This window comes from Bactrocera tryoni, chromosome 5 (genome assembly GCF_016617805.1).
Source record: "Bactrocera tryoni isolate S06 chromosome 5, CSIRO_BtryS06_freeze2, whole genome shotgun sequence".
In the NCBI taxonomy this organism is placed as follows: domain Eukaryota; kingdom Metazoa; phylum Arthropoda; class Insecta; order Diptera; family Tephritidae; genus Bactrocera; species Bactrocera tryoni.
In genome coordinates, this window is record NC_052503.1 from 71922973 (window position 1) to 71944921 (window position 21949).

Sequence of the window (21949 nt, forward strand, 5' to 3'; positions counted from 1 at the left end):
TTATTCGGCTAAAGACTATCGGCAGCATTCTTCAAAACCATGTGCTAAATGTGTTCTGTGGTGACAACAGCAAATACAAAGAAATATACATATAAGTATATATATCTATGCTTTAACTTGAATTCAAACTAATTTTAAACGACACTCAATCTTGCAGACAAATTGTTTTAATGTTTTCAAACTTTATTATTTTCTAAACTTAACTTTTAATACTAACTTTAAAATTTTTTTTTTAAATTTTATGTGTACAAAAATTACTATCGCGTCTTAAGGAAAAGTTCGTAAGTTTCAAGATCGCTTTTAGCAACATTGCGGACAAAATGGTAGTCATTTCCACTGACCAAATCTCTTGGAGATATGTATAAATCCTTCTCAGGATCATACTGTGCGCGACCAAGTGTAACGAGGAACTCATGTCGCTGTCGCAACCGAAATTCCCGCGACGAAAGTACTTCTGGGAATTGTATTAACATATCATGCGAAAGCTTCATAGTTTGGTGTGCATAAGCAAAACGTTCAATGAGCAGATCAGAGTCTAAAAACATACAAAATTATGTTTAGAAATTTTTGAAAAAATATATAGAAGCACAATGAACACACCCATCATCCATAAACGTGGCTTGTTTAACAGCAAGCATTTAAGTTCGTCTTGATCAAAGCCCATCTCTTCTCGTATACAAAATGATGATTTGCGTATATGCTCCATATTATATGTTATCAGTCGTGGTTGTTTCGATGATAAAAAGCGTACGTCATCGCCATTTAAACGAAACTCTTTTTGAAAATAACCCAGTCGTTGATCGATGCGTCGCGTTGAGAACATCAGCCAGAAAGGGTTGCGCGTAAATATACGTTGTCTTTGATCTGGTGTAAAATTTTTGGATTCCAAGTAGTTGACGCGTGTCTGCAGGTCATCTAAATCTATTTTGAAAAAAAGTGGATTTTTTGTAATAAATTCGCCAAATACATCTGGTGAAACGCCTTGATCTTGCAGAAAGTACAGATAAGGTTTCACATCCTTCTCAAATTCTAAGCCCAACACAAATTTGGCCAATCCTTTACGTCTTTCGATGCTATGTAAATTAACACCAAGCTGTATAAATTGCTGTAACGTTGGTGACTTGTTCACATATGCTGCTAAATTGAAAGTCGGCACATAATCTTTTTTAGCCTCACTAATCGACAATGCATTATCATCGGCCTCCTCGTCACTGACATTTTTAAGTTCCTTGTGGATAGGTTTATTGTTGGTGGAGGTAGCATCAGCTGACCGACCATTTTCAATCTGTCTTAGTTCGTCTTTTAAATATTTATTTACTGCTTTCGTAATGACGGTTTGTGCATGTTGTTCGTCATGTAGCGCTTGTGCGGTAGGCTTAGTATTAGCTTCATCTAACCCTTTAGAAACACTTATATCAGGTCGTTGCCTTGTTTGACTACGCAGTTCCCTTACAATTCGTGGAGCGTTATTTAATAAATTGCTATCAAGTTTTGTAACTTTTGTTATAAAACGTAGATTTCTTAAAATTAACATTTTTCCACTTTATCAAAACAATAGACAGCTGTTTTTGACGTTTGAAGGACATGTGCGCATATGATTGGCATAGCACTTGTTGTAATTGCATTGCAGTGTTGTAAGTAATAGTAGTTTTAAGGTTTAACATTTTTGGATTGTTTTTCTGTAAATTACTCAACATGTAGAAAACTTTGGATTAGATATATAAATAACTTAATCAAAAACCAAATTAACGAATATAAAATATAGGAATAGTGTAAAAAACAATCACAACAGCAACACTAACGTGACATTTCAAATATAAATATGTATGTGTGTAATTGGCTGAGTAAAGTGACATTTCCCTCAGAAGTGATTGTTTCTTCTCCGTAATTTCTTTTTGTTTTGTTGTAATTTTATATTCGGTTTTGTTTTTTTTAATTTTACGAGTTGGTATTTGCGTTTCACGGAGATTCTATTTGAAAATAAATACGTATAAACTATCAATTAATTATAATTAAAATGGATAAATTGCGTCGAGTGCTTAACGGAAATGATTCCACACCGGAGGAGGAGAGTAGCATCATCACACAGGTAATGTATCATATTGCATGTAAATATAAAGTTTATATGTTTAAATCTAGCATATACAATTGCGATAAAAAAAATAGTTAAGCGCCATATAATTACTTTGTGGTAATATTTCCATTGATATGTTATAAAAGTCTTCCTGCGGCAATAGCAGCTGTTGACGCAACAAGTGTTCGCAATTTAGTTTGCTGGTAAATAATTCGGACGTTTAGAGGAAGTATCTAAATTTTTACAAAACATGACTAACGTAAGCCCATAGGGAATATAGTGGGCGTCTTCTGTTGACGTATTAATATAAATAGGGTCATTATGCTTATTGCTATGTGCCTAAGCTATCGCGAATACCAAACTTATTTGAAACTTCTTTTTATTATTTAAAACCTCATGCTAATCAATGAATTATATTGTATTTACAACGCTTCATGTTCATGGTAGATTAATGAGATGTCAACGCTTAGCTGGTCGACACGCATCAAAGGCTTTTGCATTTGTTTCGTACTTGGCATCTTACTATCGTTTCTCGGCTCGCTGGCCCTATTTTTACACAGAGGCGTTGTTGTGTTTGCGGTCTTTTATACGCTTGGTAATGTAATATCAATGGCTAGGTATGTAAACGACAAGTTCTTTACGCTCTAAATGCAATTTGTTATGTATATAAAATTTTATACCTATAATATCAATTACAGTACATGCTTTCTTATGGGTCCTGTTAATCAAATAAAAAAAATGTTTTCATCCACACGTTTAATAGCCACTTGCATAGTACTTGTAGCCATTGTCATGACCTTTATTGCTGCAGTTGTGGTATATTTCTATTTTTCTTTCTATTATTTTAAATGGTTTTATTTGAATTATTTTTGTTCTTTTCTTTAACAACGCAGCTTCATAAAGCCGGTCTGACTTTAATTTTTATCATCATACAATCATTAGCTATGACCTGGTATTCCCTCTCCTACATACCATACGCTCGTGATGCCGTAAAGAAAACCGTCTCTGCTTGCCTTGATGTGTAGGCAGTAAATTATTGAATTGTAATTTGGTGCAAAGACAACAAGTATAAACCTATCGACATTAATATCATTTGCTAGTACACAGTAAGGTCTGCATCATTTAATAATTGATTTATTATAAAAGGAAAGTTCAGTTTAATTGTTATAAAATTATACCCTTAGCCACTCAGCATTACATCTCATATGTATATTATATGATTTAAATTTTTATCTCGTAAAAGGTTAAAAGCACATTTGAAATATATATACATTTATATCGGTAATAAATTTTGCGAAATTGTAATGCGATGAAAAACAGTATTTACTATCTGTATTGCCTTTGCTTGTTATCATCATTTACTATTTTACTGCAGCTTTTCAAAGCAGTTTATAATTGTCTATAAAACTCAAAAATAAATTTAAAATTCAAATTAATTATTAATATCGGTATAAAAGTATCATGTGTGACTATCATGTATGTTTCTATGTGGCATTGGCTACAACCCAAAACAATGCTATAAATGGCTTGTAACTTATTATTTGATACATATAAAAATATATCAACTGAACAAAATATATACGATTCATTATATGACAATTGGACTAATTTTAAGCTAAACTTTATAAAACCTACACTGATATTTACGAAATGCTTTATTCATATGTATTTATGTATATTTTTGATAAATCTAATTGTATTAATTATAATAAAAACTTTAAACTGAAATCTGAAAAAGTATTTGTTTTTAAACAATATCCCACCATACCATTCAGGAAAATAAATCATGTATATTATTTTTTGTTGCCGTAATTAAAAGTGTGGTCTCTCACATCTAAGAAAAATAGCTTTTATTTATTTGTTTTCAAGTAAAAATTAATGACTTTTATAAAACAAATTTATGTTTCATATATATTTTAAATAAAATTATCTTTATTTTGGTTTCTAAACGATATATAATTATTTTAGCTAACTATTTTTCGAAAGTACGAACACTTTGTACCAAACTTAAACTAAATTAAGGATAAACTTTGGTTAAAGTACATACAAAGATGTTTGCATTTCATAATATATGAAATCAATTGTAGAATTTATTCTAACACCTGAAATTTTTATTATTATGCTATTAACGTAACTCCAATAACAAATTGAAATATGCGATTGTATGGCATATGGAATTTCGTTTGTATCAGTTATAGTGAGCGTTACAAATTAGCAGTTATAACTACTTTACATTTATTAGCTAGATTTTAAAATTTTCGAAATATCATGCCGCGATTACACTCCTACAGGAATGTCACATTTGTGAGTGTCAGTTTTATTTAAATTACGTTTTACGAATTCCTTGCTGCATGTATAGTTTTTACATTTATATTTTTTTCTTAACGCTATGGTGTATAACAAATCTATTTTTTTTAATTTTATTCACTTAATTGCTTTTTTTTTTTTCTATGGTAATTTGAAAGTTTTTCTCTATTTCTTCAATAACAATGACATTCGCCTTAAGTATAATTTGTTGATATTATTATTATAACACTTAACAGTTGGTTTGTCAATTCAAGGATGCCACATAGCGCATAAAAACAAAAGCACGTACTTAAGCTTTTGTTTTTATTTTATTTATTTATTTTTTAATTTGCAAATTATTATTGAAATTCTATTGTTATAATTAACGTTTTGCTATTTCGATATAGTAATGAAACAATTACACTATCATAAATAAGTACAGTACTTAAAATGTTTTTGCTCATCACTTTTAGCAACAAAATTAAAAATAAATCTTTATATCATAAGCATTTAATAAACAATTGAGCATTTCCTTTGCGTTCACTTCAAATTGTTTCTTCATACTTATTTTAATATCATAACCCAAAAATCTTAACTACAATTCACGTGCTTCGCTTAACTGTTGACAAAGCCAGCAGCTAATGCTATATACGTTTACATATTGTATTAATATGTAGTTATATGCACATGTTTTTGTATTACTTAAACTCTGACTTAAATTAATTTGTCTTTTTAAAGCGCATTTGCGTTTGAGTATAGTTGTTTGCATTTTTAAAGCGTATTTGCTTTTAACGTTGGTTTGTTCTTTAAAAAAAAACTTACACACACTTTACATTACAACAAATTAATGCAATGTGATTATAAAAAATAAGTTAGACAATTTATATGAAAATAAATATTTACATAACTTGCTTTTACAGTTTTTAAGTATGCCTTAAGTTTTACGCTAATTACTAAGCACCCCTTTAAACTTCATTTTTTTAAATTTTTTTTAATTTTTCATTATATGTATATGCTTCTTAGAGTTCCTCCAACTTTTTTATAATTATCAGCGCCCAGTTCAAACTTTAATTTACAAAATAATGATTTTTTTAATTTTTTTATATTTTTTTTTTATTATATAGATATATGTATGTACATATATATAACTATATAATGTTTTGTCTTACATTTAAATTATTTTTAGATTACATTTTTTTCCGATTTTTTTTTGCATTCATTGTGTCGATAACGACTTTGATATAGTTTTTTCTAAACAAACTTTTTGTCATCTTGCTTTTAGGTGTCTTACAATTACTTTTATGAGTACGGACATCCATTTGCGTGCATTGTATGTATATTATTGCTTCCCATTTTGTTAATTTAAAAATAAAAAAACGCAAAAAGTTGTGAGTTTTGGATACTGATCGCATTTCTTAAAAGAATACTAATATTTGCGTGAACAATTCGGATTTCATGTTTGTTGTCTTTACTAATGTATGAACGCATACATTTTGCTATACAGGGAAGCGAAGTCGTATTTTATAAACAAATTTGTTTTTGGTGTTTCTTTTTATATTTGAGTTTTTGTCTCTGTTTAGGTTTGAGTTTTAAATTTTATTCAATTTTCTGTACGTTGCGTTTTGGAGATTTTTTTGGTGATTTCTTGCCTATAAAATAGAAGAAAATAAGATCAAATTAACATAAATCAAATAAAGGTTGGACAAAGCGAAATTATATCAAAATATAAAGTATGATTTTAAGGAAGAGTATCCGAATAGTTTATGCTTAGACACTAATTTTTAGATCTCCATACATATACAAGTATCAGATATACTTTGCATAAACACTGAATAGTCGAAATTTTGTAGCAAAATGAAATTCGGACGTATAAAGCAGCTACATTTAGAGCAAGATAACTCCATAAATTTCTAATTGAATTAATTATGATTATACAATTTTTATTTTAATATCGTCTAAGTCTTCATCGAGACTTGGCTCACGTAGTAGATATAAGGTGAACTTTAATAGGTGCAAAAATTGGTTGTGATCTGTACGTAGACACAAAAAGCAGCGAATTGGTGAGTAAGAGAAAAGTTTAAATGTTAACATATACTAAAATACATATGGTATTAGTATAGGAAGAAGTGAAGTGCAATGGAATAATAACGAAATTATTAAATGTAGCTACAAAGGTACACAAATAAAAAAAAGAAAAAACACTAATTCAAACGAAAATTTGCAATGACAATAACATAGTAACACTAATAATAAAATAGTATTATGGGCTTCAAATAAAATTAGCAAGAACACACGAAGGTGAAATTTTCTACATTGCAAAACATTCAAGCGCTTAATAATGCTGCATCAAAATAGCAAATAAATATTCATACTAATAGCTCACCTTTTTGTTCGTGCTTTGGCGAATTATTAGCATTTTGTGTTTTGCCCTTTTTGCTCGGCGATTCTGTTGACTTATTATACTTGTCTTGCGCACGCTAAAATAATAAAAAAAAATAATAATAATGAATATATTCGCGCACGTTAGAAAGTGCAACAGGTCAAACTCACATGCCACAACATGCAACCGTAAACAAAGGCCACGGATAAGATAACTTGTGTAATTAGCCACAAGACAATATTAATGCCTTGTGTACGTTCGAATAGTTCTTTGCCATTCTTCAGGCAAAGTATTGCTTCTGAGACCATAATAGCGCCATACACCCAACATTGGGTGCCAACACGTTTGCAACGCGTGTCCGTCACGTAGGTATAGTATTGCCTAGAAAAAAAATAAAGTAAATATGAAACATTAAATAATGCAAAGAAAATTTTATAAACTAGCAATTAATGTTTACCTCACTGAGGGCGCTACGACGAGACCAATGAATACCAGACGTCCAACGACAAGGTAATGATCTGGTGGCATTTCAAATATGTGCTTCAGGAAGAATGTGTTGAGTTCAGTCACCTATAAATTATTTTGGAAACTTTTACTATAAATTTGAGCGCCGAAACAAATGTGCAAACGAAAATACCTGCCAAAATATAACCAGCTGACATACAGCTGCAAAACGCATCGCTGTCGATTTTGGATCCAGCCATCGTATGGATGTAAAACTTTCCGGTGTGAATTGCAAGACAACACGCTTAATTTTACCCGTAGTCGTTGAGATATCCTTAATGCTCGCCCATTTATATTCACGCATTTCAAGCGCTTTGCAAATTCTCAAACCCACCCAAATGCCAAGGCCATTGCAAATGAGCACGTCCAAGATGAGCGCATCCCACCAACACTCAACGAAATTTGGCAGCAAATGCGCGAAAGTGATTTCTGTTATCTCCCACATAACTGAGATGGCCCACAAAATGCCAGCGTGGCGTATGAGCACAGCCTTAAAGGCCCAACCGAGAAAGTGTCCCCACGCGAATACGTCGATTGTGCTGTATATGCGATCAAAGCTCAGATCTGAGCAATTGGCACCATATTCCTAAAAAAAATAATAAATTTTGATTAATTATGGTATTTGCCGTTTGCTTTTATATGGCGCACAAACCTTTTCCATGTTGATGTGGAAGTGTTCCAATTTCGGGTCCAGCCAGTAGAATATATTCATGATCGTTTTGTAATTTTGGAACATGAAAAACTGTAGCATTAGCAGGTATAACACCGAACAGCCGAATATAATACGCCATACTGCCGGATGTGGACGGGTGAATGGACCGTTCGGGAACGCCAATAACGAGATGATTAAGAAGAAAAAGACCGCACACAGGATTCCAGCCCAAATGTTATCCTCAATATTTGTTTCATTTCTGTAAATTAAGAATATATTTAAATTTTTCTTATTATATTAGAGGAAAGATTAAATAAAATACAATTTGCAATGTGAGACTAGGAGTCTAGGGTTGGTTGTTGTTCGTTTATGAGCAATGCGTCTGTGGTGACAAGCTTAAACCAATTATAAATACGAGTCTGGTTGGAACACATAGTTACATCTACCCTAGAAATTTAGTCGATTCATTGTAGGAAGTATGTCAAACAACCAATTTGATTGAAAATCCTTTTTTTATTATTGTTTAGAACAGTTTGTTATCAGTTGATATGACTTTTGAACTACTGCGCCACATAAAATCAACAAAACATTCATTATTTGTTGTTTTTCGAGTTATGACGTAGCATGCTCAACAAAGGATTAAAATACGTGGAATTAAAGAATAAAAAAAAATTTACAAACTATATTTTACTATTTATTTTATGTTCAAATATAATTTAAGCTAATGTGTGTGGAGTAATTAGTCATTTCATAGAATAAAAGTGAATTATTGCTCACAATATAATCATACCACTGATAGCTGTATAAATTTTGATTGTTTGATCTTTTTACAGTAGCATTAATCCAACGTTAAAATTTATTTATAGGGAATTAAAAACTTTTTTAATTAATTGTTTTTTTTTTTGTTTTGAAAATTTTTAATTTAATAATTTTTCTCAATAATATTAATTGTATTATATATCTAGTTGCTGAGCGGAAACATTAACAAAAAAATCATCCAATTAGGAAATTATATTAGATACATATGTACATATCTACAAACATAAGTAATGTCCAAACATATTTTCAAGAATTTCGCTCACGTGATTATTTATTTGTATTATGTATACATATATATACATAAGTATTGTAATATCTACGGTAATTAAATATTGGCATCAAGCCAGATAATTTAGCGTACTTAAAAAATTACTATTTATATTACATGGCTAACTTGGCCGCAAATGGAAAAAGGTTAAAAAGTGTGTAGATGTGAATTACTGAGACTCATTAGTTGCGAGAAGATCCGCATCTATTTGTTTGCTCTACTCTAATCAACATTTTTGAAACTAGCAAATGTGTTTTGTTTTGGAGGTCAGCAACCTCCACAAAAATGGTCAAATGTTTATGACGTACAATGTTCTTGATTGAATATTTTTTAAGGCTTGAATTTTTACATTTCTCTGTATATATGTGACCTGGTCTACGAAAAGGGGGTTTAGGTGTCAATTTTCACTTTTTAGTTGATGAAACTGACGAAACGAGTTGTTTATTTTTAACAGCTGTTTCCCAGAAAACTAGTTTTCGCACGTTAGCTCCCTTTTCGTAGACCAGGTCACATATAATACCGTCTTACAAAATCATTTCAAATAATAAAAATATAAGAATGCTTTTTAAAATTAAAATAGTTTATAATGATTATAATTATACATACTTAAGTATATTCCGATTTTCCCAAAAAATATTATTATTATTTAATTTATAAATAAAATGCTTAGAAGATAAAACATACCAAATACTAAATATATATTAATTTTACACACATTTATTAAGTTCTCAAACCACCATTGGATGCAAATATTCCCACTTTTCATTGAAGAAAATTCTAACGTACTTCGATTGCTGAACTGATATGATGGCACGTGTGACCCATTAAAGTATAAATAAAAAATAATCACAAAAATAGAATATATAAACACGTGAGGTATAGTTCGCGAAGATTTCATTTGGGAAGAAGAAAAATAAACTTATTTTTGCGCATGCTATAATTAAGTTGTCATTTCACCACCCGATTTCAACAAAAAAAGTTGACATTCGATTCATAATCAGCATATAAAAATTGTAACGGCATTCGTTTTTGTTTAATCAATACAACTATAAATTTTTACAAGATTATTAAATTGCCATACAGAAATACCACAAAAAATGCAATATATACATACATACACATGTACATATTTAAGTGTTATGCTATCGAAGTTACTTTATCGTATTTCTTATGGAATAAACTAATGTGTAATGAATTTTACGAAACTTACGCATCCATTTGAACTGATAGGGAGGGAACTTGTTTAATAGATTGCAGAATTGTCCTTTAAATTGTTGTTGCATATCCTGTATTGATTTCGCCACACTTTGCAATAGTGAATTTTTTGACATTACAAATGCATTTTTTGAATCACTTTATATCCACTTTTGCTTTCTTCAAGTTGTAACAAAACTTTAATTGCACCATCAATAGTTGCGTTTTAGAATTAATGTAAGTCAAAATTTACCGGCTAATAATTTTTTATAGACATTTCAAAAAAATTACTTGAGCTTTTTCTCTTTTAATTTTGATTACTTTTTCGGAAGCACGTTTTGTTCCGCCTAGAATAGTTAAACACTGTTCTATGATGTTGAAGGAGGAGTGTATGTATGTGTTTGTAGAAATACATTCACCTTGCTGACAGGCAGTGAAAGGCAATAAGTCAAGGTATATATGAAAACATACAATTTGGTGCAATGTATAGCTTACTTCGGACCATCAGCTAATGTGTAATAAGCAGGAAGCGGTAAAAATAAATAAATATAAAGGCATCGTCAAAATGCATACAAGGATTGCAACAAAACAGAATGTCATCAGAGTACAATAACAATAATTGATGAAATTAGTATTTCTAGTATAAGTATATACGGTAGTAAGTTATATGCTGTTGTAAGAAAAGGATATAACAGTTGCGCACATATCTTTCATACAATTTGTTGTGATTTTATTTTTGTTTCAGCTACTAGCAAACATTGCCCACATTTCTAATATACATACTTATATTTATAATTATGTTTTCGCACTCACCTGACATAGGCAAAGAACATCATACATAGTACAGATATTGCAAATAGTGTTATTGTATGCGGTTTATAAAAGAAATCAAGTGAAATATCATCTACTGGCCGTTCATTTACAATCACGAACGTTTCAGCGTATTCGTCCAGTCCTTTATCTTTTGAAATGGACGAAGAATTACGTGGTTTCGATGATTTTGCGGAGGCAGCATTGCTATTGGTTGCACTTTGAGATTCAGCGCCACTTTCATCGGCCGAACTGTTGCCGTCCGAACCGCCCATTCGTTTCTTCATATTTTTTTTATATTTCGATATTACTGTTTGATTATTTCCTTTCAACTTTTAAGATTTACGTGTACTTTCACAATCTCCATACAATTACCACCGATTATCACACCACCCAGCCGTCACCGTTGATTTTCGCTTGGAGTTGCGCAATGCGCGCCCCTTGTCACACGAAACGTTCAGTAATAACACCAACGTATATCATATGATAGAACTTTAGATTCTGAAAAATTTTACAAAAAATTAGTGAAATGTTTTCAGAATAGACACATATGTATAAATGAATATAGTTTTCATTGAAAATTTTGAATGCAAACAACTGATATCTTATCACCACCTTTTAACACACCAACAGGCATCAACTGTAGACTACGCTAGTTTTTGAGGAAATGAGCATGTGTCTCAATCGCACATTGAGTAAAAAGATGAAGAAGTTATCACTTATTAATACTATCACAAGAATTATCACTTGCTGATTCTAAAATTTTGACAGTATCGAGGCGAAATCCTATAATTATAAAAAACGAATTCGCTTGAAACACCAGAAAAAAGAGACAATAAATTTATTGAAGCAGTGTTGTAAAAAATGTACTACACGACAGACACTACAAACTAGACCCTGAGTACAAAATTATATTATTTTGATTAGTTATTTCAAATTAAAAATTTGTCAAAAGTAATTATCCAGACATTACTTGCTTATAGAGTACCAATTGGAAAAATTCTATGAAAATGAGTTTTTTCCTATAAATAGTTTAATAAATGATATTACAACATTGTTCAAAATCGCTGCTTTAAATTCTGTTTATTATTCTGACATTCGTAATTTTTGGTTCCCTTCTTAACTCATTCTAAACATTGAGCACCATACGCTTACGAAAAAATATGCTTAAATTTATATAACAGCTGGCATTTTAATAACTATAATAGCTTAAAATGCCGCGAAATCCGAATGCCGAACGTGACAACCCCTGTTTACATGAACAGGAACTGTCTTATAAGTGCCTCAGTAAATACAACTACGACAGAGATAAATGTGAAGTATATTTCGCCAATTATAACAACTGCAAGGATTTTTGGGTATTTATCAATGAAAGGTCTAAAAAATTTAAATTAATTGCAAATATTTTTCAGAATAAAGTCCGTTCTGACCGTCGAGCAAAAGGAATTGTACCCTACTTACCCCCTGTGGAGGAGCGTGAAGATATCAAGTCAGAATATATGAAGTCCAAACCACCAAAAGACTAGAAATTATAAATGCAATAAAAAAATAGTTTGAAGATGTTATTACTTTTATATATAATTTTTAATATACAATTTTAAAACAATAACAGTTTTGTTGGCTATAAATCATGTATTGATGCTGCATCGACAATTTTTAAATTTGGTATAACTTCTTGCAACATGGAGCATGCCAATTCAAACTCTAACGTTTCTTTTGGGTCGTTGACAATTAACAGTTTCAAAGTTGGTATGCGGTATAAACACGAAAGGCCATTTACCGTGCAACTCGTATTTGAAATATCTAAAACTTCCAATTTTGGAAACCCAGAACTAGATACACGATCTAAACACCAATCATCAAATGTGTGCACATTATGAAATGACAGAAATTTCATTTCTTGTAAATTACGTAAATTCTCTATTCCTTCATAATATAGAGTCATGTTATCACATCGAAGCCCCTCGACTTTAAAGGCCGGGTGGTATTTATTTGGCAAATTGAATTCTCCATCTTCGTTTGCTCGCATCCAGCCACGTTCGTGTAAGAATTTAACTGCACCACCGCGATATAAAATGAAATGTGCAGCAGCTAGTTCGGGACCTAGTATTTCATGTCGCTCCTGAACATACTTTTGCATATGTTTTTCAACACGTTCATTGCGTTTTCGCCACCATTCCTTTAAGGCACTTGGACTTAGGTTAATCGGTTTCTGCATCATAATGATATAATCGGAAGTTTGTTCTGAATCTTCAAAAGCTTTTAGTTTACTATTCCAATCACCGGGTCTTTCCCCAATTGGTTTCCGCCATTGCAGTCTTTCCTTATCGGCATTTATTTCTTCCCTTATACGGACCAAGGTAGAACTTTTCTTACTTTCTTGAGGTGTATTGGGCTGTGAAGAAAAATGCTTTAACCGTAAGGCCGCATTGGCTAGGACGGTTTGTCGACTAGCAGTAGTTACAATATGTCGAAACATTTTATTTTATTTAAATATAACTAAATTGCATTATATTTGTGAACTTCACAACAAATAAATTTTCTATAATCAACATTTTGACAACAGATGTTTTACATGCTGATTCTTTATGTCAAAGTGGTAGCACTGAAATTCACATCAAACAACTTGGTCTCATTGGAAATACGCCATTTTTTCTTTCTTCTCTTCACACGACGTTGACAAACGTTTCTCTAGTTTTTCTCCAGAATATTTTCTAAATTGGTGCAGAGTGTAATTTTAGTAATGCTGTATAAACTGAAATATTACTTAATATATTAAATCTAATTGCACCAAAATAACGGCAATATTCTTCAATGTGTGTATTTAATCGATTTTTAAATAAATACGGTTGTAAAAAGTAAATCGGCTGAATTTTGTGAAATAAAACGTCGACCAAATAAGTTAGCACTTGGCTTGTCTGTCGTGTGAAGGACGAACCAAATCCGAGACAAAAGAACGACAGTAATTGGCAGACTTCAGCAAATATAATTTTGCTGATTACATTCATCTGATAATTTACCAGATTTTGCATTATGTCTGGCAGTGAAGACGGACAATTACAAAGTCCTGGCAATGATAATTTTGGATTAAGGTGTGTATTTTATGTCTTGAAAAACCATGGAAAATTGTTTGCCCAATCAATGTATTTATTGTGGGGAGAGTAGAAGGAAAATCACATTGTGTGTATAACTCGTGTCTTTAGTCACAGTCATACATGTAGAATCTATGGGTTGAAGGGCACTGAAAACAAATTTCCATGGAATAATATTTACGCATTACTTTTTTGAAGATTGTTGAATTGTGAATTTTAGGAAATTATTGAAAGTGTAAAAGCACGTATAAAAATTTTGCATTTGTAATTAAAATAAATGTGTATAGCATGGCGCAGCTTTCATTACAAAATTAAGCAAATATAGTACCACCATTAATCATAAATGTACATTGAAATATTTTATTCAAAGTCATATCATGAATAAAATTATCATATAATTGCTTAGTTTTGTAATGTTTTTATATACGAAAACCACATTCTAAACCCTACCCTAACTCCCTTTCATAAACATACCAACATTTTCAGCATACCTTATGCCTTTCCTAATCAAAATCATTAACCCCGAGTAATTACCATATATCCACTCTCCAGCCCATTAGGTCTAAACATAATACCACTTTATTAAGTACTTTTTAATTTACTCAAGTTTTTTCATTGCAAATAGGCCAAAAAGTGTGTACATGTCCAAAGAACGATGCGCGCGATGGCCACCATCTATTCACATTAAATCAAAAAACAATAATATAAAATATAAACAAAAATGTTAAAATAAATTACACCCAAAATACCTAAAAAAAATCATAAAAAAGTTAACATGAACTCTGAATTTCGCGTATATTGGTGCAAAAATAATTGAAAAAGTTTGATGCACATTAGTCGAAATGAAATGTGAAATGTTTGCATAGCAGCTTGATATACATATACCCTACGCGTTACGTCGTATTTCCTCCAGACAGCGATGGTGCGCGCGCATGATGGTCGGTAATGCAATAAGGCTCAAAAGATGATTTTGAAACGACTGTAACAGGAAGAAAGTCCACTTTATCACATTCCTATTGCCTGTTAAGCCGGGAGTTTGGCGAGAATAAATAAATATATATACACATATGTATAATTATCAACAATGTATCATACTGTGTTTAGCCAGCTGACCGCCTGCTTGTAATACGCAAATGCTGAAAAGCCCACTAGTTGAGTGGAGTGCATTCTACTAGCTATATTGTTGACGTCTATGCAGGTGGGTGTGACAGACGAATAGGCAGATATTACTATTGTTACTCTGGCTACGAGTCGTACAACTCTTCTCACTTTGCGCTACCGCACTGCACACCAAAAATATGTAGAGTACGACAAATTTGAGCTGGACAACAGACTTGTTGGTTTGGTAAATTTATTTTTTGTTAAAAAGTGTATTTACATTTAACGCAACATTTTTCAGTATTTATTTCTTTTCTCTATACAACAAAAGAAATATTTCTACTTTCAATTTTTCTTCCAAACTTAAATTGAGTTCCTAGGTATAAGCTGCTGATGTCGATTTACTTTTGGTATGCCTTGGACACATTGCTTGACTGAGTTGTTTAATGGGCTTCGCAAGGTAAAAAAAAAAGAATTCAAGGTGAGTGTGTGTGAGTACTTCATATTAAGTAGAAATATTTAATACGATCAACGTACTTATGTATGTTACTCTATTTTTAAGGATAGATGACGTGCTTGTGTAAGTATACAACAGCTACTTATTGTAAATACGTATGAAGAAAACGACAAGTATGCAAAGCATAGGTACGCGTAAAAAGCTGTGCATGTGCATACGTATGATCTTTAATTAGTCATTTTACTTAAATTAAGTGGATGCCATAGATACCGAAATGTTGAGAAATTCTGTATATGTATACAGACTATACTCTTCTATGAAATCTATCGTGATGGGACACTACTAGAGGTGCGTTTCATATTTATTATTGTGTTATTTTTAGCATTTTATGAATACAATGGAACTATTTTAGCAAATACATATGTATAGGTGTTAAAAATGATCGAGTAGTTTACCAATTCTAAATTAATAGAAATTAATTTCCGTTCAAATAAAAAGTAACAAAAAACTCCGTTTATTTTAATCGAAAATTGCTCAATTTTATCTAATGGGATTTAGTATTTGTTAGAAAACTGTTTAAATTTCGCAAATTGCATTGACGTCCTGCACGACGTAAACTTCAGCTCTTATTAATAAACCTCCATCTGTCTATGTATGGCTGGCTGTCCAGCCAGCGTAACCTAATCTAACCTAGAAAACTGTTTTACTTAAAATAACAATTTAGGCCACTAACAAACCAATGTATATTTACCCTGACCGTTATTAAATTTCAATTAAATCAAAAAAATGTTTTTTAATATTTTTGGAAATATGTCTTAATACAGTGTAACTTGGATAGCGGATGGCATTACCCGCTTTATACTAGTGAAATTAGCAGGTTTCGCACAAATTATGTGAGCATTTAAAAGTCATCAGTAGAAGGACAAACCTCTAAGCTGAGAAAAAATATATTAGGCATCCGTCCTACCAGTGCTTTTGGAACTTTGCTCTGCAATGAATCTTAACTCTCGTAGTAACTGCCTAACATATAACTCATACTACCACACCAAAAAACTCACCCATATGTACATAGACCTTGTGTCGTTTGCAGAAGAACAACAACAGGGTATTCACCATCACTAGGTAGAAATTTCGATTGTTTAATATGTGAATACTCCCAAATTTGGTTATATCTTCCTAGTATAATCATAAAATACTAACAAACGAAAATGAACATTCAAATGTTAAAATAAATTACAACGATTTGAACTTATACAATCCTTTTTTCATATACATTTACATTTATGAAACACACCTTAATTAGTAGTCGAACATGTCTTTTTGTTGTTTTTTATAAAATATTTCGCTTTAAGCATTTATGTAGTAATAACATAGTATTAAGCACAAACTTCAACATTTCTAAAGAAATCATTACTACACTTTGATCTTGAATATTTTTACTTTGCTCTGCTCCCCGAAAATATAGCAAGCTCCCTAAAACAATCTCAAGCAGACCAAGCCAAAAAAGTAAATTGACATCGAGGCGATAAAAAATTTTCCTTGATTTTTAACGGATGTAAGTTAAAAAATACTAGATTTACAAAACTATTATCTTAAAACTTAAAAAAAAAAAAAAACAAAAAAAAAATTGAGTTAATGTGTTTCGACTGGCCATTGCAAAGCGCCAAATATATTATTTTTGAACTTGCACACTGGAGCGGTAAACCGCACGAAACTGGAGCGGTATGTACACTAACCAGGCCACAAAGCAGTGAACATGAATTGAGTACAAATTGTCAAATGGCAAGGCGATGGCTGGAAGCGTGTGTCAGCGCTGGCAAACATCAATATCTTTAACTAACAAATATCACTAAAATTTTCATCACTCACATACATACAACATTTGTTTTTATTACTTTGCAAAATTTAATGCCCTAATTTTATAGTAACAATAATGATAAAGAAAAACTGAATTATCACAATCAAACACAGATATCTATTCTCTTCCCAAGTTTTACCGATTTTATTTCATATTTTCATCATAATTAAAATTAATTAGCGGTGACGAAGATGCGGATTCCTTGGACATTAAACCACCACAAGCGAACGTGCTGCACTCGCGCGACTCCACAGGCTCGCGACGCAAAGATAAGTCGTCCAAAGAGAAAAAACATTCCAAAGATAAGAAACATCGCGGCGAGCGCGAACGAGGAAGTGGCCGTGAACGCGGCGAAAGGGAACGCGATCCACGCGATTACGACACACGGGAACCACATGGTCGAGAGCGTGACATGCGCAACGACCGCGGTGGAGGTCCACGTCCAGGCGATATGGAGCGAGGTCGCGACCACCGGCGTGGCGGCGAGGAGCGCGAGGAGATGTTGCGTTATCACCAACGCGGTAGCAGCGGTTATGAGCGCGATGACGTTATTAGCAGAGATATGATGTCGAACAGCGAGCGCCGTTATGCAAAGCAATATGAACCACACAACAATGAGGTGCGACGAAATAGTGGTGGAGGCGGCGGTGGCGCTGTTTATCATCAACAATATCAGCACTCACATATGCAGCGACAAAGACCGGATTACTATGAACGCGGTTCAGGTGGCGGCGGGTACCATCATGGCGGTCTGGATTATTATAACAATCGCCACCAACAGCAACAACCATACGGTGGCGGTGGCAAGCATACACATGTTGAGTACAATGATGTCAACTATGAGGTGCAACGTGAGCGACGCAAATATAACTACGAAGCGCAGAACGAGTCGGAAAGCATTGAACAGGATTTGCGTTCACGGCTGCTTAGTAAAAGGCATAAATATGTAAAAGGCAGTGGCGGCGATATGATCGAGCTAACGGAAAGTTATGAGACAACAACAACAGTGCAGCGACAACGGTACAGTGATGGTGAACGTAATGAACGTTATCGGCAGAAACGCGAAAAGATTAGAGAATCCGTAATTGAGGTGCTGGACAGTCCGGAGGTGGCTGAAGTTGAGGGTGCAGCTGTAGAAGAAGGTGAAGCGCACCGCCAACGCCGCAAACATAAACGGCGCAACAAAGAGCGGGAAATCGTGCAAGTGGAGACGGTTGTGTCGACGGAATGCGTTGAGCGCACAGAAAAGCGCAAAACTCCTGATGATCCGGAGGTATTGTCACGACGGGAAAAAATACTAGCTGTGGAACGTGAGAAAGAAAAACGCAAAGAAAAAGCACGTGAGGAATTGGAAGCACGACGTCGTGCAAGAAATGCGCTTAGTCCAAGCGCTGTGGCAGCGTCCGTTACTGCTGGACTCAACGTCATGAAACGTAAGAAACAGGATGAGCTGGCCGAGGTGGTAGTAAAAGTTAAACGATCAAAGAAAACTACAGCTTCAAAGCATCGTAGTGACGAAGAGGAAGAGGGCGAGGCATTGGACAGTGATGACGAAGACGATGAGGCGGACGAGGATGATAGCGAGGATATGGAAACGGACAGTGGCAGTGGTGATAGTGAAAGTGACAGCGAAAGCCATTCTGAGGTGGAAGCGGCTGAGGGGCGGCACGAAAAACGACACCGCAAACATAGCAAAACAGAGAAGAGGAAAAAGAGTAAAAGGCATCATAACCATCGGATGCGTAAGAATGGTGTTGACAATGACGATAACACTGACGACGACGACGATGATGAGGAAGATGAAGATGACCTAGATCTACCCGAAAGTCCACTTTCTATAGGTGAGCTTTCGAAATCGCCACGTCGTCAACATCGCACAAAAAAGCACAAGAAGAAAAAATCCAAAAAGCACATAGAAAACGATGATGAAGATGGCGATCAACGTTTATCACGTTCGCGCTCTCATTCCGCCCATTCAATCTCCCACTCACGTTCAGTTTCACGCTCTCGTTCACACTCACCTCGCAGAAAGAGCATACATTCACGTTCGCGTTCGCATTCAGGTTCACGTGAGTCTTCACGACACCGCACAACACATTCACGATCACGTTCTCGTACTCGTTCTTGTTCAGATTCGCATTTCGATTCACGGTCAGTGTCCTCACGCTCGCGCTCACCTTCCCATTCATCAGGTTCGCGCTCGCGTTCAAAGTCACGAACACGTTCACGCTCACGTTCAGAAGAGCGCGATATGAAGTCAGCGCATAAATCGGAGGCAGAAGCTACAGCTGGTAACAAGCGTCGTGTAGAAGGTGGTAGCCGAGACGACTCGCCAGCACGCGATGATAAAGGTGCACCACTGCCAGACTATTTTCCAGGCATACAGGGTTGTCGCTCTGTCGAAGAATTCCAATGTCTGAATCGCATTGAGGAGGGCACATACGGTGTGGTATACCGCGCTAAGGATAAACGTACCAACGAGATAGTTGCTTTAAAACGCTTAAAAATGGAGAAGGAAAAAGAAGGTTTTCCCATAACATCTTTACGCGAAATCAATACTTTACTAAAAGGTCAGCATCCAAACATAGTGACGGTTCGCGAAATAGTTGTTGGCTCCAATATGGATAAGATTTTCATTGTTATGGATTATGTGGAACACGACCTGAAATCGTTGATGGAGACGATGAAGGCGCGTAAGCAATTCTTCCTTCCCGGCGAAGTCAAATGTCTGGCGCAGCAATTATTACGAGCGGTTGGCCATTTACATGATAATTGGATATTACATCGCGATTTAAAGACCTCTAATTTATTGCTCTCGCACAAGGGTGTGCTGAAAGTAGGCGATTTCGGTTTGGCTCGAGAATATGGTTCACCATTGAAAAATTACACCTCACTGGTTGTTACCCTATGGTATCGAGCACCAGAGCTATTGCTCGGCACACTGGAATATTCAACTCCCATCGACGTCTGGTCGGTGGGTTGCATTTTTGGCGAATTCCTACAAATGGGACCACTATTTCCCGGCAAAACGGAGACAGATGAGCTAAACAAAATTTTCAAGGTAAATCTATATCAAAAGCTACTTCAACGCCTTATGTGATACTAATTATTTATTTTTCTTTTTTGCAGGAACTTGGCACACCAAACGAACGAATTTGGCCCGGTTATAAAGATTTGCCAATTGTTAAGAATATGTTAAGCCAGAATTCACAATTCGCCGACTATCCTGTTTCAAATTTACGTAGGCGTTTCGCCGACAAAACCACCGACTTAGGCATTGACTTGCTACAGGGTCTTCTCACCTATGATCCCAAGAAAAGACTGACCGCTGAAGCGGCGCTTAAACACAGCTACTTCAATGAGCTGCCTCTGCCCATCGATCCATCTATGTTTCCTACATGGCCGGCGAAAAGTGAATTGGGTGCGCGCAAAGCGCTCGCCTCCTCGCCCAAACCACCCTCTGGCGGTTCGCAGTTTAAACAATTGGGTCGAGACGAAATAATTGTGGGCAGTAGTGGCGGAAGCAATGCGGCCGGTGTTGCCAATAGCAATAGTAAAGTTATATCTGGCATTATAACAGGTAATAAGAAAACTGCTGCGAATACTGGTTTTGTGCTAAATGCAGGCATTGATCAGCGTCAACTGGCCATGGGTCCGGGATTCAATTTAAAATTTTAATAAACACTTTGCCACGCACTATTTGTTAACTGATATTTGAGTGTGAATGTGTTTAACAGTACTATTGCTTTTACAATATATATTAGTCATTAATTAACCGTTCTAGTTAATTACGTGCATAAGATCCAGATTTGTCATTTTTCGTTAAATACAATTCTTATAAATAAACTTATATGTATGTATAGCTCGTAAGCTACAGTCCAGAAAAATTGTTAAAACCGTCACTTAAATCATTTGAATATACAATTATCACTAAAGAAGTTCAACCAAACGATTTTACCAACAAAACAAAGATAATTCTTGAGAGCTTAATACAAAACACTGGTAATTTCAGAAACTGTGAAACTGTTAATAATAACATCTAAATAATTTAGATAAAAATTTATCATTGAAATTGTACAAATTACATACATGCATTATAGTTGGCGGCAGGTTTATACCTAAAGGCTTACACGAGGCAGATCAAGTCAGGCAAACATAATAATCATTAAAAAATAGAACAATAGTTGGATAGATATAAGCATTTTTTGAGTAATATAACAATGTTCTAGATGTAATAAATACTTAACTGCAGAAGACCGAATGTAAAAATGAATGTTTATAAGAATGGAAAGAAGCCTATGCTGCGAAAAAGACCTATAAGAGAAATACAAGCATATAATTTTGCAAGAAAAGTAAAATCCAAACAAAAAAAAATTGTTTTTATTTCAATATCAGGGGGTGAGGTAAGGGTTTTCCTACGGCTGTCGGATTTACATGAGTGGCACCATTTAAGGAAT

The 21949-nt window shown here is 33.9% G+C and overlaps 6 protein-coding genes and 1 long non-coding RNA gene across 10 annotated transcripts; 4 read left to right on the plus strand and 3 right to left on the minus strand.

Moving 5' to 3' along the window:
• Window positions 1-221: 221 nt before the first annotated feature.
• Window positions 222-1582, minus strand: LOC120776464 (transcription termination factor 3, mitochondrial). Its single transcript, XM_040107131.1, has 2 exons — window positions 601-1582; window positions 222-535 (listed from the first exon to the last, which is right to left on the minus strand). The coding sequence occupies exons 1-2, from the start codon at window positions 1532-1534 to the stop codon at window positions 258-260; spliced, it is 1212 nt and encodes a 403-aa protein (XP_039963065.1). The 5' UTR covers window positions 1535-1582; the 3' UTR covers window positions 222-257.
• A 273-nt stretch (window positions 1583-1855) lies between these two features.
• Window positions 1856-3802, plus strand: LOC120776467 (vesicle transport protein SFT2B). The gene is made up of 4 exons (XM_040107135.1): window positions 1856-2089; window positions 2522-2691; window positions 2773-2890; window positions 2968-3802. The coding sequence occupies exons 1-4, from the start codon at window positions 2018-2020 to the stop codon at window positions 3097-3099; spliced, it is 492 nt and encodes a 163-aa protein (XP_039963069.1). The 5' UTR covers window positions 1856-2017; the 3' UTR covers window positions 3100-3802.
• A 1944-nt stretch (window positions 3803-5746) lies between these two features.
• On the minus strand, window positions 5747-11703 carry LOC120777622 (phosphatidylserine synthase). Of its 4 annotated transcripts, none has more exons than XM_040109074.1 (8): window positions 11615-11703; window positions 10991-11488; window positions 7897-8155; window positions 7378-7830; window positions 7198-7310; window positions 6911-7121; window positions 6744-6837; window positions 6040-6390 (listed from the first exon to the last, which is right to left on the minus strand). In XM_040109074.1, the coding sequence occupies exons 2-8, from the start codon at window positions 11272-11274 to the stop codon at window positions 6290-6292; spliced, it is 1515 nt and encodes a 504-aa protein (XP_039965008.1). In that variant the 5' UTR covers window positions 11275-11488; window positions 11615-11703; the 3' UTR covers window positions 6040-6289. The 4 variants fall into 4 exon arrangements, with proteins under 4 accessions (XP_039965009.1, XP_039965008.1, XP_039965007.1 ...); XM_040109073.1 differs by having other exon boundaries at window positions 11603-11696; XM_040109075.1 differs by lacking the exons at window positions 6040-6390; window positions 11615-11703 and adding an exon at window positions 5747-6009 and having other exon boundaries at window positions 10991-11274.
• Window positions 11704-11732: 29 nt separating this feature from the next.
• LOC120777628 (coiled-coil-helix-coiled-coil-helix domain-containing protein 7) lies at window positions 11733-12579 on the plus strand. Its single transcript, XM_040109082.1, has 2 exons — window positions 11733-12345; window positions 12400-12579. The coding sequence occupies exons 1-2, from the start codon at window positions 12202-12204 to the stop codon at window positions 12511-12513; spliced, it is 258 nt and encodes an 85-aa protein (XP_039965016.1). The 5' UTR covers window positions 11733-12201; the 3' UTR covers window positions 12514-12579.
• LOC120777627 (distal membrane-arm assembly complex protein 2) lies at window positions 12540-13586 on the minus strand. Its single transcript, XM_040109081.1, has one exon. The coding sequence runs from the start codon at window positions 13464-13466 to the stop codon at window positions 12609-12611; it is 858 nt and encodes a 285-aa protein (XP_039965015.1). The 5' UTR covers window positions 13467-13586; the 3' UTR covers window positions 12540-12608.
• Window positions 13587-13677: 91 nt separating this feature from the next.
• On the plus strand, window positions 13678-21850 carry LOC120777619 (serine/threonine-protein kinase PITSLRE). Its single transcript, XM_040109068.1, has 3 exons — window positions 13678-14079; window positions 17673-20553; window positions 20622-21850. Exons 1-3 carry the CDS (start codon window positions 14021-14023, stop codon window positions 21168-21170), a joined length of 3489 nt encoding a protein of 1162 aa, XP_039965002.1. The 5' UTR covers window positions 13678-14020; the 3' UTR covers window positions 21171-21850.
• Window positions 15284-15642, plus strand: LOC120777629. Its single transcript, XR_005705521.1, has 2 exons — window positions 15284-15424; window positions 15479-15642. It is a non-coding gene; the product is annotated as an uncharacterized LOC120777629 (long non-coding RNA).
• Window positions 21851-21949: the final 99 nt, after the last annotated feature.